The 17052-nt window shown below is 47.4% G+C and overlaps 1 protein-coding gene across 3 annotated transcripts in view; it reads right to left on the bottom strand.

Moving 5' to 3' along the window:
- NKAIN4 (sodium/potassium transporting ATPase interacting 4) overlaps positions 1-6333 on the bottom strand; it is a 52709-nt gene extending 46376 nt beyond the window's left edge. For all 3 annotated transcript variants that reach the window (XR_012996488.1, XM_076352101.1, XM_076352102.1), the window contains exon 1: positions 6192-6333. Coding sequence is in view for 2 of the 3 variants with exons in the window: in XM_076352101.1 (XP_076208216.1) it covers positions 6192-6245 (54 nt within the window). In the remaining variant the exon portion in view is untranslated. The remainder of the gene's footprint in view (positions 1-6191) is intronic.
- Between the last annotated feature and the right edge of the window lie 10719 nt (positions 6334-17052).

Below are 17052 nucleotides of genomic sequence, written 5' to 3'. Positions count from 1 at the left end.
AAACTTCCAGAGCGCACAACTCCGAAGGAAAAAGAAAAACACAACACCAAACCAACTTCTTTTTAGTGAGACTTTTCAACTTTTTTACAGAAGCTTGAAAACACTTCTGAAAAGTTCCAAATATTTGGGGTTTGGCACGATAAACCCTCCCCATCATTTTCAGCAAACGTTGCTAAATGCCAGAGTATTTTCATTTTTTTGCCCAGAAATGTCCTTTTTTCCCTCCTCGTGTTCTGAAGACGGGGAATGGGAGAAGAATGCGTTACTTTTGAGACAAAAGTTTCCACTTTGTTGAAAACTCTCTTTCTACCAAACCTAAACACAGAGACACAACCTATGCAGTTAGGTGTGCTCCTCACATCTACTGCAGCCCGGGAGGAGAGGGGACAAAGGGAACCCCACAAGCATAAGGACATTAAATCACAAATTATCTCTGGGGTTTTTTTAGTAAGAAAGAAAGGTTTGGCTCTACTGACCTCGAACCCAATGTTTTGTTAATGGGAAAAGGGAATGCTACAGCTGGGGCACTTACTGCTTGCTAGACCATATGCATTTTCTTAAGTGCTCGAAAAGCTATGGGCTATTCCAGGGTTTTCCTGGAGGAAAAGCGATCACAATCTGGCCTTTGTTATCCAGTTTATTCTCCAAGAGTTCCTACTTGAGGGCCCCTGGAGCAGATTCTTGGAAGAGCTCCATTTTGCACCCCAGCCAAAATGATCCGAGTTTCCGTATATTATTAGCACACAATGGAGCAACGTCAGCTCGGGGTTGGCAGGCGCAGCGCTCCCTTAACCCCACACCGGCCGGGGGAGAGGTTCCCCATCGGGGGAAAACAGTCTCCTCCTCTTCTTGCATGACCCTGGTGCTCGGAGACAGGAAAAAGGGGAAGGCAAAGGAGCAGAGAGTGGCCAGGAGAAATCAGAGAGCGGTCAGGCAAACATACTGCGTCAGCCAAAATAAAGCCCTGGTTCTCCAAGAAGAAGAGTTGACTTCAATACCACCCTGCCCTCAGCTGCTTTTTGGCTTGGCCTTTGCCAAATTGCATTCCTGGTCTGAAAGCAGTAGATGGGTTTGGTTAGAGGACACAAAGAAAAGTGGTTCCTGCGAGTCATTTGCAATCTCCGCCACCGCTCCGGGAAACGCGGATGCGGGCTGCCAGGCAAGGTGCAATCTGCAATGGGGCACATCTGAAACGCATACCCCAAGCTCCTCTTCCCTTGTGCTGCTCAGAAGCTTTTGGGCTCAGACCACTGTGCTACAGTGGTACTGACTCCAGCTGCTCAGGAAAAAGAAAGAAAAAAAAAAGATAAATCTCCTCATGCAAAAATTCAACTTTTTGTAAGAAAAGCTCCGCAACTCCAAAATTAAAAATGTTTGCCAGCACAGCAAACATTTGCCAGCACATTTTTGATTTTTCGCCAAAATATTCTGGCCAAAACTTGGGAGAAAAAACTCAGAATTGTCCATGGAAAGCAGATACTTCTCATGAAAATATTCATTTAGTCAAATCCCCAGGTTTCTACTGAAAGTCAGCTTCAGTGGAAAATGCTGACGAGCTCTATTATTGGCACAGCTTTAATTTTCCTTTGTCTGGAACAGACACGGAGAAGACAGCATCTGTCAAACGTAGTCTTTAGACTTATGTTATTATTTAGCCTGGAGTATTGTTCAAGGACTTCAGGAAAGGTTCAAGCCATCACGGTGCTAGGTGCCGTGCATATACATGAAAGATAGTCCTTTCCCTAGAGGGATTATAATTTAAGCACAAAACATGGAGGAGATAAACAGCTGGGGAGAGCACAAGGTAATTTTGGAGTGGTCCTGAGCAGCGTGATGAGCAAAGGGACGCTGTGCTTCCCCTCGCACCTGCTCTGGCCTTGAATGCTTTGAGCTCAGCCATACCACAGCTGTGGGAGCTCAGACCTCCCTCAGGAGATGCATCAAACTGCCCCAGCTCCGGACGCAGCTGCAGAGGAGGGGAGAGACGGGTCCTGCTCTCCCCACCCTGCCTCCAGTTCAAAATGTCCCTGGGATGGAGAGGAGAAAGCCAAGAAAGGCATCGCCACAACCCCCAAAGTGCAGATGCTGCAATCCTGCTTGCTCCTGACCTTGGATAGGAAGATGCTCTACCACCCTCCCCCTCCTGCAGCCCATGTGTGCCGATCCGATCGAGCCCACCTATTTTAACTCATGCTTTTTTTTGCCCAGATCCTGCCGTGCAATCCCACCTGCCTGTCTGCCACGCTCCCCGTCTGCCCTCACTCACCCCCTGCATGCTCTTCGTCGCTTTATGCCTCGATCAAACTGACACGACCGCTTTAGTTACAAGAGGGTAGCTAGAGAAGGATCTGTGCTGGTTTCAAATAGTTTCCAGAACTGGTCACCCCCTTCTGTAAGAGATTAAAAAGGCATCGCTGAGAAGGGAGCGAGGGAGAAAGAGAGCACGAGAAAATAAATAAATAAAGGTATATGGTTACTTTTGGTTAGTCTCAATACGCAGTCCCATCCCAGGGTGCCTTGTTCTGTGCTCATTTGAAGTATTAGTCACTTTTTCCATTAGAAGCTCTTATTCTAGGGGGATTTATAATGTATCTGTAAAATTGTCTCCAGGCTTTGCTTGGCATCTGAGCTCTCAATCCACAGGCAGAATGTAAAGAAACTACACTTGTTTGATTTATTGGGACAGGGCACGGGGAGGGAGGGAATTTTTCCATGCTTGGTGGAAATAAATTCACATAGTGCCTTCAGTGCGCAATCACTTACTGCTCCAGAAAATACACCGTTTGGGTGCAATCTCACGCTGGCAGAGAGGAAAGAAGCAAATCAATGATTTTTTAATATCTCCCTGCCTGAGACCCAGCCCTCGTTTGTGGTTTCTCACCATGACCCACCCAGTCCACAGTCCTGCTGGGTGCGACAGTCTCTGTCATACCACTCGGGTTCAGAAATCCTGCCCTCGACAAGCCTTTTTCAACCCTCATTTCTACAAGGGACGTTTCTTAACCCTCTGCAGAGGTCCTCTTAGAGAGTCCTGATTTTTTCCTGGGGACGCCTATGCCTCATTTAAGTTCTGCTCGTGTTTCTTAATATGCAGCTGCCCAAGGGCTGGGAGGGATGAGCAAGGGCTGGCGAGCTGCTGTAGGTAACATCAGCACCTGAATGGCAGAGGTGTTCGGGCAAAGTGAGAACTGGGAGGTGATGACACCCTCGGGATGCACAAACTCCGGGCCACAAACACCCCATCACCTTGCTGACGGTCCCCCTGTATGCCAGGGATGAGGATAAGCTCATCTGCAGGGTGGCCCTGACCTGGGCCAACGTTCGCCCAAACTTCTGCTGAAGACAGGGGTGGATCGGGACGAAGGGAAGGATTAGGGACAGAGACACACACCGGGATCCGGGGGAGGGAGAGCCAGAACCTTCTCGCAGCCTCCCTGCAGCACGGATCGGCAAAGCAAGAGCCTAACGTGGACGTTTCAAGGAAACAATAACCTAAAATTGGAACATGGCAAATTATTTATTCAAACTACAGCCTTTCCTCCCCCCTTGATTAGCAAACCGCTGGGGAGTCAGCCCTGATTTTCTTCAGACAGACGCACACAGCTCTCCTCCTCTATCTGCGCCACGAGCGCTCAGCCCGTGGGGGGCTGAAGATCTAGTTGGTATTCGCATTGTGTAGCGGCTCCTTGAATTCACACGTTGTTCTGCTCTCTGACTGGATCACAAACTTTTTCTTTGCGAGCATACACTGCAATGATGAGTATGTTTGTTTTCTGCCTTTTTTTCCAGGGAAACGTTTAGGCTGTAGCGTGCAAACACTTCCCCACACACTCGCTCAACTGCTTGCACCTAATAATAAAACAATCTCTACGAAGCATTGCAACTCAAATTCCTAATTTGCTTTTTTTTTGGGGGGGGTTGTTTCGTGTTTCCATTCATCATTTATAAAAAGCCCCAGTGAAGCCTTGAGGAACAGACATGAGAACACGTAAGGAAACACAGGGGCGTGCTGCAAAACCAAAGTGGGAAATCCCAGCGCTGAAATCCTCTCCCCATCCAAGTCGGAGGCAAAGCATCCACTGACCATAGCGGGGCCAGGATTTCTCCCCTGGGACTTTGGTAGTGGGAGACACGGTGCTTGGCAACACACAGGGAAGACTGTGAAGGGTTCAAAGTATCAAATGAAGCTGAGCAGAGACACGAGAGGAACAAAGGAAGTTCACGTCATTATAATTTATTGATGATCTTGGCCTGATTGCTTCCGTGTTTTGTCTTACCAGAACCCACCCTGAGCAATAGCAAGTCCTGCAGGTCACTTGGCTGTACTGATGTGGAAGGGATGTGACAACTTACAGACCAAGTTTGCTTAAAAAAATAATAAAAAAGCACCAGGCTGGATCTCACCCTCGCCCAAGCACTTGCTGGGAACCGGCCAGGATCTCCTGACCTCACCCCCATCGGAGTGCGGCTCCAGGAATTCCCTCACCATAGTTCACATTTTTCCAGCTCTACCAATTCACCCCGCAAGTGCCATGGGAAATCGCTACGGCCAAAGCAACCAAACTTGCTTAAGAATGAGCCAAACTGATTCTTTTCTTCAAGGAGGAGGGTCTTAAGGAAAATAAAATGCTGGGGGTTCTTTGTCCCTGTATCTTGGATACGAGAAAACTCCCACGCTTGTCAGAAATAAGAACAGCACCAGCAGCTCACGGCTTTTTCTCTTTCTCTTTTTTTTTTTTTTCTTTTTTCTCTCCTGTGTGTGTGTGTGAGTGTGTGCTTTAAAGCAGGATGACACAGCGATGGGTTTAAGAGTCAGTGAGTGCTGAGGTGCCAATTTCTAATGTAATACAGGGTACAGCTTCTTTCTTCTGTGATCACGGGTGAAAAATCAAAAGAAATAATCCAGGAGACTAAATACACTCCCCAGCCATTCAACTCGCTCATAAATATGCCTAGCGAGACGCTTTGTGCGAGAAACCCCCACCACTTCTATTCTGTATTTTGTTTAACTACGAGCCAAATCTTCCATCCACATCTTCCGATTGTGCTAGTCAGAGTGAACAGGGTTGCATTCTCACCCTCTCCCCCTTCAATTTCAGGCTGAGGGTTTACATTTAAAAACTAGCAGGTTTCTTCTAATGAGAGGTTCTCTCCCACCTTCAGCAAAGTGCCCGCTCGCCGTCCCTTCGCGGAGAACACACTGCTGTCACAGTAAGCAACTCCAAAACAAAGAGTTTTAACGAGACTCGTCCCTTGGCACTGGCTTACTATTAAACAGAACTTCGCGGGAAAGCCTGCCCTTTCCTGCACGCTGCTATGCTCCAAAATAAAGCAGATTTGGAAGAAATAAATGAAATTAAATACGGCGATGCTGTCATTTCCTTTTTAAGGCTCGAGGAGCCCTGGAGCCCATTAGCTATTGACAAGAAGGGGACCCTCCAGATCCAGGCTGGATGCACAGACACTCGGGGAACAACCAGACCTTTGTTTATCACTGCTCGCAGTGACATGTACGCAGATGTCATGAGGACGAGGAACCCGTGCCCACCAGGGACCACACTTTCCGCACACCGGGAAGTTTATTCCTAAATAAATAGATGCATATTTATAAGCACGTTTCTATCTAAGCACTTCATCCCGAGGAGGTTTGAAATAATTCCTTCCGAGCCAGCACAGACCTCTCCCGAGCAGGCGAGCAGGGTGCGATACAGGCGAGCCCTTTCTTGCCGCTGGACGTACCCGGGGCTGAAGGTACCGGTGGGTTTCGGCACGTACGAAGTTTCGGTTTGGTTTGGTTTGGTTTGATTTGGTTTGGTTTGCAACATCGCCACCAAGCCCGCCGGGACTCCTTTGACGGAGTGATTTTTTTTTAGTTGTATTTTATAAGCACAAACTTATGAATTGAGAACTTTTTTTTTTTTTTTTTAACCTTTATCCCAGTTTTAGGCATCAGTAAATCCCCCCGCGCAGCAAAGCGTCCCCGGAGCGCAGCCTGACATCCCTCCACCTTCCTCCTCCGAGACGAAGTTGAGGAGGGACCGGAGCCTTTTACCGGCCCCGGGGCAGCGGGCACCGAGGCGCTGGGGTGGGGGGGGGGACTTTTCTTCCCGTCCCCGTCCCGGGGAGCCGAACCCCCAGTTCTCCGCCGTCCGTCCCCCCTTCCCCTCCCCTCCCGGAGCGCCTCCACTTACCAGCTGCAAAGTGCAGAGGAAAATCAGGGTGCAGCGCCCGGTGCAGCATCCCATGGTCCCCGAGCAGCGGGGGCAGGGGCAGCCCGGCTCGCTGCGGCCCCGCCGCCGCCCTGGGGCTCTCCGCACCCCGGCCCGCAGCTGCCGCTCGCCGCCGCCGGGAGCGGGGAGGGAGGGAGGGGAGGGGAGGGAAGGGAGGGGAGGGAGGGAGAGAGGGAGGTCGCGGCGGCTGCCGGAGCCCCTCCGGGAGCCGGGGAGGAGGCAGTGGGGCCACAGCTTAAAAGGGCAATGCCCCGGCGGCGGCTGCCGTCCCAAATGCGGGCAGGGCTTGCGGGGCGGGGGCTCGCTGCCGCCGCCGGGATGCTCCCCCCCCTCCCGGAGCCCTCGCAGCCGAGGGGGGATGCTCCCGGGCCAGAGCCCTCCCGCGGGAGGCTGAGCCAGGCAGAGCGGCGCAGCCGGGGGCAGCTCCTTTTCCCCTGGCGAGGGCTGGTGGGGGCAGCCCCTGATTTCTTCCCTCGATGGGACGCTTTTCCCCAGGCGGAGCCGGCTCTGCCGCTGGCCGGGAGCGCCGGCTATGTGCCGGGACAGAGGGGTGCACGGGGCAGGCGAGCTGTGTATATAGGACACAGAGCCTATAGGGCACCCTAGGCAACGGGAATCAGGAGCTCCTCTCCCCCTTCCACATATGCCCATCACCTTCCTCCCCATTCAGGTGCTGGCATGCTCACCCTAAAAATCACGAAGCCCAGAATTAGCTTAAAATACAATCGCTCTTCCCATAGAATTTGTCAGCGAGAGTGCACACGGAAGACAAACTCAGAAAGGGGGATAAGACAAGGAATTCTTTAAAATGCACGTTTGTGGGTAAAGTATATACCCAGGGTTGTGTATGAGTCACAGCTGACTAGTAGCACAGGGATGTCCGGGACCATCTCTCTTCTTCCAAGAAGAGCTTCTACTTGAGCACCGCCCATGAACCACTCGCCGTACCCTGCATCTGTAGAAAACCTAGTCAGCCTACTTCAATTACGAATAGTAGAGCAAATCCACGAGCACACAACCACCTCCTTTACATGCCCGAGTGCTTCACATTGCCTCCACTCCAGAAGGAGGAGCGGGCTCCAGAAGACACGGGATCACGTCAGCCCTCCCTGCCGTACACGTTTCTGGTCACACACCACGTGTTGTGATCGGGACAGACTTGTTGCTAAGCTCAACACAACAGGATAAGAAGCTTTGGGCGAGCCTCATCTGATGATGATGCCGTCTCTTTGCAATCTCCAGTGACTCCAATGGCTGCACGACAGTTTGCTCTCTTACTCTTAGGCCGTTCCTTCTTCCTCTGAAGCAAGTCAGGGTTTGCTTCTGCCTCCAAAGCAGGGTGTGACTGTACCATGAGTGACCAGCTCTGCTTTCCTTTAAATAAGCATGCCACACTGCTTATTACAGTGGTGTGAGAAGGAGACGGTAGCTGAAATGATAGAGTCTCTATCATTTTACTCGAGGAGAGCATTGCCTGACTATACCCCAAGGAAGCAGGATTAGTCCTAAAGCGCTACGAATGTTAAAAACCTTATATTAACAACATTTTTGTTATTCACATCAGCCACAGAGAGAAACAGAAACAACAACAGAAACAGAGCAAACACGCAAACCCTGACTACCTAAGATTAGGAGACAGACTCTGACTTGATCACAAATCCTACTGGTTTTAAATGGTAAAGTATATTGATTATCTCAATTATGTGCACTGCACATAACCAGGGCACCAATTAATGCAGTCAGACACAATAAAACACATTTTATTACAGGTAAAAGGAATACACCCAGAGAATAAACCAATTTACCTCACCCAGAAAGCTGTGGGCCGAAGAAACTTTGGCAGTATTTGTAGTGCCATGAAGACGGTTTTTGGATGGCGGAGGCAATAGGAACAAAGACCAGTTTATTTTTTTAATGAATGCAGATGAAACATTCCTTACAAACTGCATAGGGAAGTCTCGCTCTGCGCTGTAGGGTCAGGCAACCTGACATCAGAATTAAAACAGGAGCTCAAGGCTGCCGAGAGCAGGCTGGGGTTAGGCTGGTTTGTGTTACGTGCTCTGGAAACTGCTGGGAACAGCATGGGAAAGGCTGGGTTGCAGCCGTGCAGGTCAGTACCTGGCCATTGTGCCATTTCTTAAGGTTTCCTCCATCTCTTGTACTGCCTCCTGCTTCTAAAAACCTCCCATAAGCACAGCTATTTTCCAACTCAGTTGTACTACAAAGGAGACATTGTGCGATAAGGCAAAAGGTATTGCTGCCGAAATACTGAGTTTGACATAAACAGGATTTTTTCCGCCTGCACTTTTATCTTGATAAGCTAAGTAAAAGGCAACCATGTGTTGGCTGAGACTCCACATGCATCTGAGAGAAAACACGCTGACTCTCCTTAGTTTATTAAGAAGGGTGAAACCACAGGGATAATGTATCCTGTATTTCAAAGAGAGGGACTTAAAACTTCCAGAGCCTGATCTTGTAATCTTCATTCGTATGATTTCTTATCTGCATTAGTATAGCAGGAGGCCTGGACACAGAGGGGATCTGCCTTTAAGCATCCAAGTAGCCTCGCTGGTTTTAGTGGGGCTACTCACACGTTGAAAGTTGGACACTTGCTTCAGTACTGTGGTCTCCAACCCCTTTTGATTATGGACACCAGTGGAGGTGCACTGAGTCTGAATCTCCTGACAATAGGTTTGGTTTTTTGGTTACTCTTTGCAGGCTAATTAAAAAGTCTCCTGCAGAACTCCAGAAAAACCTTTATTTCCGTGAGACGAAATATTAACTTAGCTGAATTTGGACCTTAGTGAATAAAACATGTAGAACTTAGATCCCAATTAGGTTTATTTAATTAGCAGGTGCATTAACAAGGCACCATTGGATGAGGCAGCGCAGAGGCTGCCAAAACACAGTGCCATCACCGATGTGCAGTTACCACCGGGGATCCCCCATGTGCCACTATACAGCGGCACTTGGCTTCGCATGGTCACAGCAGCTGCCAGCATCTCCTAAAAATTGTGCAAAGTCCTGACCATCTGAATTCCTGCATGAGTGCTGCAGGGTCACACATCTACCCTGAGAGTTTAACTCATGAAACCAACTACAACTTTAAATTAGCAAAGAAGAAAGAAAACCAAAATTGCTCAGTATCCTGGGTTTTTTACTTCCTGGAGTATAACCTCGTCCTCAGCTTTTCACGGAGAGGATGTTGCTTCAAGAGTCCAGTCTGGATGGCAAGAAGGATTTCTCCTGATTAAGGGGTTTTGGATGGGGTCTGAGGGATTCTCAGCAGGGATATTGATCCCTGATGTGTGTACACAGAGCAAGGCAATCGCAGGCAGCTCCATCTCTCTCCATCAGACTGCCATCAGGAGAAGACCAAGAAAAGGTCAAGAAGACCAAGAAAAGGTCAAGCAGTCATTATTGCAGTCCTCTCCAAATGCTCTGTCACAGGTATGTTTAAGAGATCCTAGTTGTTTCTTTTTTCCTCCTTTAATTCCTGAGGATACCCCTTCACTTTAAGATCCTGATGCACACGCTGGTCACATCCTGACTTCATGGAGGGAATGAAATCCAGCTGGGAATCATCCTCAGGTTCAAATGATGCTCCAGAGACTGAATGTCCCTGTTCTTAGCCAGTGCTTGAATTGGGAACCTCTTCCCATCCAAATTTGTTGTGCTGAGGGGGTTGCATGGATCCAGCTGCACTGCTAAAGGAGATTAACCTGCAACAATGGGACCTTGTTATCACTTGTTCCTGGCTGATTACATCCAAATTACTTCAAGAAGTCACAGGTTTACTTCAGAAGAACTCAAGAAGCAAAGTTAGCAAGCTTGAAACAAAGCAGCAGTATCTTACCACAGCTTGTTATCTCTCATAACCGCAGCCTCCTCGCTCTGACAGATCAAGATGAGCAATAGAGGCTAAAAGTATTAGCTGGGGACACGTCTTTTCACAGCCCAAACCCTGTAATTGTCACAGCTGCTGAAAGCTATATATGGTCTTACACCCCACGGTACACGTGGCGTGCATTATTCCGCTCAGTTCATTTACATTCACCTCCTCTCCATTTTAATAACCTCATCTGGGTCACAGTGCCTTTACAGATGTCTCATCAAACGCAGTGGTGTCAGAGTACTCCAACCTTATCAATGCCACATCCAAAAGGCAAAACGTGCCTGTCCCAGTGCTTTATGGCCTTACGAGCTAATCAGCCAGCCTGCTCCCCTCCTTCAGGGCAGACAGCAGCCTTCCCAAGGTGGCATGTCACATCATATTTCTCTATCACAAATTAGAAGTAAAACCCGCTGCCAGTCGTCTGACTGATGGTAGCTTTCCACCGTGCACAGCAGTATTTCGCAGGGGACACATTCAAAATGATCAATTGGAAAGTCTTCACGTAAGAGCTGGATGAGCTGTGAAGCTTCCAGACGCTGTGGATGCTTAACATGTATATGGGTACAAATGGATTAGGATAAATCATCTTCCTGGGTGGGAGGAGGAAAGGGCACTAGCCTCTGCCCTGTCTCCTCAAAAGAGTAATGTTGGATGCAGTGACAGGACCTAGCTGCTGGTGACCAGAGGTTGCCACTGCTCACCTTGAGCAGCCAGGTCTGACTATAAGAACTGGACTCTGTGATATTCCCATGTGTCTTATGGAAGACTTTTTACATAGAAAAGGGTTACTGAACCAGCTAGAAAGAGAGAAAGATCATGAAAAAAGGGCAAGGACTTTTGACTTTCTAATTTTAAACTTGTAATTTTTTAAACCTCCCGTTACCCTGGGGTAATAAATAGAGAGTTGTTACAGAGCTCAGCTGCTCTGGGACTGAAGCCAGCTGAAGCCAAGACTATCAAAGTAGAAGACCTAAGAGAGGTGGCAATAGCAGAGACATGTCCTTCTTCTCTCCAGAGGGACCAGAGAGGCAGAAGCCCAAACTGAGCAGCACCGTAGTGGTACACCCTCAGCAGGCGATGTCCAAAGGAGCCACGCTCTGCTCTTCCCCTCCTTTTGCAGCCTGGTGAACACATCGCAGACAAAAACAGTCCTGTGAGAGCAAAGCACAATGTTTTAAAAATTGTTCTCATCACTACACAAGAAAGGAAACAATCTCAATGACTTCTGTGCTTTGAAATGGTTCCCCAGCAGCCCAGGGCAATCTGTAAAATTTATCAGAACTGGTGTGTGAAATCTGTCATTTTCTCTCCGATCCCTGTGAAGTCTTGGATGCTGGGGGGGGAAGGCAGCTCCTAATCAGGCTTTTCGGCATTTCTACACCACCGTCATCTACATTCTGCATTTGTAATTCCCTAATATTAACTTGCTGAGCTGCACAACAAATTCTCATCACTCTTTGATGAGCAAGTGGAGGATGGCAGAGGTGGAAGGCAGATTCACTAAGCTCTCCGGTATGTCAGAATAATAGCAAGGTGAACAATTTGTCCACATCTAGCTGATGCAGCTACTTTGTTTGTCTGACCACGGGCTTGTAGAAAGGAAACACGACTGGTATCGTTCCTCCCCTGGATCAAATAGGCACCCATTTACTGCTACAGTGGAGTCAAGGTTCAAATTCACACTTCTACGGCTTTAGTAAGATGCCTTGACAATGCTGCCATAACATCCCACAAGCAGCCTTTCAAATAACTCTCTTTCTACTTCTCCATTACTATAAAGGAAAAACATAGAGACAAAAACACCCTGGAACCTGCCAGCATTTTTGTTAGTCTGAGGGGGGTCCTCGTGCCACGGACCATCGCCTTACCTGAGCAGCAGCACTGAACAGCCTCCCTCCTTCACTGACATTCCCAGTCTGTCTTATTTACAACCTGGAGACCAGGAACATGAAACAACTGCTGAACTACTTTGGGAAGAGCTGCTCAAATTAGGGCGACAGCAGCTCTGGGGATTGCATGTCAGCGTTCCCGGGTAAACGGCGCAGGTACTTTCGTAGACACGGCCTCGAGTGGAGAGGAGGGAGTGCCCGAAGGGTTAATTCACGCAGGAAAAGCAAGCTGTCACAGCTGACATCCCAGCATCTCAGCCCATGCAATCTGAGTAGCTGGCATGATTGCAGCCACATTTCCAGCTGCAATTTCACTAGGCAGTGTGACCAAGAAATAATTCAATGCAGCTGCCAAGGTCCCTGGGTATTGATACCAAGTGATTATTCAAGGTTTCCGTGCAACAGTTGCATTTCTCAAATGATATGACAAAAAAAGAGCCTAAAGGGTGAGAGCAGTCTCCAATTTTGGGCAGCGGCTCAGGGCACTCTCATTTAGACAAGCTGCTTCTCCATTTGCTTAGGAATCATTTTTTCCTCTCAAATGATTATGAACTTCCCCAAGCCAATTTAACAAGTCTCATGTGATACGATGGAGAAGAAATCAGTAACGAGTTTCTTTTAGGGTGTCTTCTGAAGGACATCTACAGCAGTGCGTGCATGAGTGTACAGTACTGCCCTGAGGTAGGTACGAAACGCGCAGTCAGAAGCTATTCAAACACACGCATACACAAAACAGAGCTACTTTTCTGCCATGTTTTCAGTGATATTCTTTCCAATTCCAGCCAGTGAGAGCTAATATGTATTAAGAAGTCAGCAGTGTCAGGTGGCACCAGGCTGAAGGAGCATTTTTTACACACATTTACTTTAGAAAGAATTAATTGCCTTGGAAATAAGCTACTTGAACCAGCCTCCCAAAGTTCATTCTGAATATCCACAGAGTAGATACAGGCAGCTAGCAGCACTTCCAGGCTTTTTCATCCTGTCCGGACCATGCTAGATGGCCACTTTGGTAGCTTTGATTGACAATGATACAAACTGTGATGTGACCCACACGTGTGTGACCTTAACACAAAATTAAAGCTGTGTGTAGTAATAGCTGCTTGTTAAATAAAAGCTTTTGCTTTTCTGTTTGCTGTTTTAGTATCAGAGGTAAGGCTTCCTGCTGTCTCATACAAAGACTTCCCAAATTTTGTCTCATTCCTGAAATGAAAAAAACGTGTATAGGCAGAAGGTCTGATGGGGGTCTCTAAATACAAGTAGCTGCTCAAGCTTTTCTTCAGCTCTAGCTATGAAGTGGAGAAACATAATGAAAGGATGTCTTAGTAACCTGGTTGATAGTAGAAATGCACACATTAAAGTGCACTCCCAGCTGCAGGGAGGAGTGGGCACGGTGAGCTCAAATCAGAAGAGAATTTCCTATAAATATGCAGTGGAAGGATGGGGGTTGATTACTCTCCTGATCTTGTCTGTGCTTTGAAAAGCTGGCCATGAAATTCAGCGGCGGGGGCTGCGGTGTGTGTGATCCACAGTGTAGGCAGGACTCCTTGTTTTAGCCGTAGGACTAAACTCCTGCCTAAACTCTAGCCTCTCTTGCCTGACCACCAGTAGGGCTGTACTGGTAATGAGATGTAGTTACAGATTTTGCCAGTGTCAAGTTAACTCAGGAAATGTATCAGAAAAGCCCTTAAACGTGGGTTTCTCAGCTGAAAAGGAAGGACAAAGTAATGTTCCCTTGTACAACGAGAGGGAAGTGATTGTTTTATTAAGTGCATGTGGCATTTCTATAATCTAATGGCAAAAATCATTGTAGCTGGGTAAGGTTGCTATGCTGTGGCTGCCAAATGCAATGAATATCAATAGCCCTGAATGCTATGATTAATAATAAATAAATCTTATTTATTCAGTGTAATAAATAATAATAAAAAATAAACATTTAATAACAACTGGGCTGACGTTTCATCCCATGGCAGAAAATACTTCACACACTACTTTTTTGTTAGGTGACATAATGTTAGTAGGAATGGGCTTCTGTCAAGATTTACAAAAATAAGACACCCCCAAAAGTCACTTTGAGTTCTCAAGCCTATAAAGTTAAAAATGAGATCGAGTCTTTGGTGGCTCGGGTGACAACCTGCTTACCGTTCAGAGGGTGCTATCAGAGCATGCAACACACGGAAGTACCAAAAAACCCTCCGAGAAAAGGGTGTTATCACATTCCCATTAATTAACGAGACTACTCACGGAGCTAAAAGGGCCGAGTTCGGGGGTTTATTATTATTCACACAGTTATAGTTACATAAGTCACAAGTAATGACAACGCAGAACCTGAATGGTGACATTTATCACGCGAACAGGTCTATTCCTTTCTCCTCGCTCTTCAGATTTATTAAATGGATTTATCTAACAGGGGTATCTACGTTTCTTTTTGTTCCCCCTCAATTTAAGCATTGTGACATCCTGCACATTACTCTGATATAGTGGCTAATCTCAGGTGTGTTGGGAGGGAAAAAGGCAATAAAACTCCACGGCTTCTCAGTCCACGACAAGTGCTGCTAGTACCGAGTATGGTATTCAGTCCACACAGGTGTTAATAAACAAGTCAAAATAGGGTTTTGTTGTTTCTCTTTTTCCTCTAATACTTGAAGCTCGTGCTGTCAGCTATGCTAGAAGAGAATTTTTCAGGTATTTTTGTGCAATATAAACTGAGTGGTAATGCCACTTCATTTATATCAGGGACTGAAATATTTAATAGCCAAAATCAAGTCTTAGTAACAGATTAGAAAAGGTTTGGGAAATCTGTAAAAGAGGAAAAAGTGAAAATGAGTGCTCTTTGGTTTAAGTCCTGTTCCAGAGACTTTTTTTTTTACCTAAGAAGTTTCAAAGCCATCATTCAAAATCATTAACTTACAAGCAAAATCGCACACTAGGTACGTTACCTTAATAAGCCTTCACTTGCTATTAGTCTTCTTCACTGCAATTATGATGCACATATTCATGAAATCTTTGCAGAATTGGGCTCTAGTTGTTTTCTGTGCTCTCAAATCGGACTACCTTCTACATGTTTGAGTATTATCCTTCCATAACCAAGGGAAATTATTTCTATCTGAAAAATGTCAACATGGAAAACAGCTCAAAGAGACTGTGCCTGCCTTGTATTTTATTGCTTTATCCTGTAATTTGTTCCTTATCGTCACATTTCATATGTGCTTGACAGTGGGCATAACAATTATAACAATGGCAATTGTGCTAAAAATATTTGTAGTTTAGTTTCAAGCTAGAATCAATTCATACCTAGAGGAAGGGAAGAAGCAGGCAATACAATGCACGATGCCTTTGTAAACGTTTCTTGTTGGCATTATCTATTATCGTCGAATAGCTATTTGTCACACATTGCAGAGATGGGAAGAGAGCTATGCACCCATCCCAAATTCCGGGAACGGAGCAAACTGGACTTGCCAGGGAATGGCATGCATTTATTCGCCCGCTAAGAAAGGAAAATGTTTGTGGCTTCCCTTCATTCCTACTGAAAACCAGATAGTCCCACCCTGCAGCCTGCACTCATGTAGGTTAAGTCTTTGCTGCTCCCTGTACGTCACGGGTTAAAGAAGACTCCTAGTTCAGGGCAAATTGCAATATTATTACTATAGTGAAAACAGAAGCACTATTTTGTGCTACTTCGGTGATAGCAGTTCTGATCCCAGAAAGACAAAGCTGGCACTGCAAGAGTTTGCTGCCCAGAGTGTAAACATGCATGTTTGGTAAATTAAGACCACGGGAAGCATCAGTCTCCTAGCCCTGCACCACAACGGATGAAAAATGTTGCCCAACACTGCTCCCCTGAGGCTGCGAGCACAAGTATCGAATGTGCAACGCGCGCCCTTCCAGACCCGCTGCAGAACCAGCACCGACACCAATCACTGGACTATTTACCAATTATACAGAAAAACTAAGATTAATATTCTCATTAGATCCTGTAATACAGCGTCTGTATAATGGGAACCTCATTGCCCATTAGTTCGTGTTTACCAGAAAATAATGGTGCTTATCAGAAGAGACCACTTTCTCCTTAACTGGAAGAGCAAATTATTTAAGCCGAGTTTGCTTTGTATTTCGTACCCCTCCCTCTGTCCTTCATACGCACACACATTTAAGGGCCCATTATCTTCTCGTTGATGCAAGGGGGTTATGTATGTAGCTACCATTAACGGTAATGAAAATGGCTCTTGTTAATCTCCCGTGCACCGATGGTAAGGTAATCGCCTACTTATTAAGTATGAAGGCCAGACTAGGACTTGCACCGAAAACGAGCAGCATATTGCCTCTGCGGGATTCATATGTAAATGCTAAAGCATTGCTCTGGAATGTCTACAGCCGATTATTAAAAAGAAATCAGTGATGGCATAAACGCGCTCTCCTGGCACACGCCTCCAACCACCACAGAGCGGCTCCAGGTCCTCTTCCCATCCCGTACGCCCTCACCTTTGGAGAGTTCTCTCTGGAGAGCAACGGATGGAAATCGCCCTCCGATACCACACGAGGCGAGGCCTGCGCTTCAGACCAGCCCCTCAACCCGCTCTCCCGGCCTAGGAGCAACGTGCGCCCTCAGCTACAAACACCCCCCCCCCCCCACCTCACAGAAATAACTGACTGGAAAAAACCCGTAATTTGACATAATTCAACTTTATGGGCAACCTCCCCTCGGAGCTAAACCACCGAGCGTTGGTTTTTCAGTCTGGAACTGAACCGAGCGGAGCGCACGCAAGACGTTCACCGCAAAGCTTCATTTCGGTTTTGCTTGGTTGAAACAAATCCGGGTTTTCTCCCTTAAAAAAAGCTTGATAATTCAATATTCTGCGGGTTTCTTCCCTGAATACCTTCAGGAGTGTCTCACGGGGGCCGGGCTTTCGGCCGAGGCCCCGGGGCCGGTGTCCGGGGGCCGGGCTTTCGGCCGAGGCCCCGGGGCCGGTGTCCCGGCCCCGGGGCCTCGGCCGAAACCCCGACCCCCGTTCCGCTCCCTCCCCGCCCGGGCCGGGCCTCA

Source organism: Aptenodytes patagonicus, chromosome 14, assembly GCF_965638725.1.
Source record: "Aptenodytes patagonicus chromosome 14, bAptPat1.pri.cur, whole genome shotgun sequence".
NCBI lineage: Eukaryota > Metazoa > Chordata > Aves > Sphenisciformes > Spheniscidae > Aptenodytes > Aptenodytes patagonicus.
Note: the sequence above shows the minus strand (reverse complement) of the source record. Positions and strands in the feature narration are given on the sequence as shown.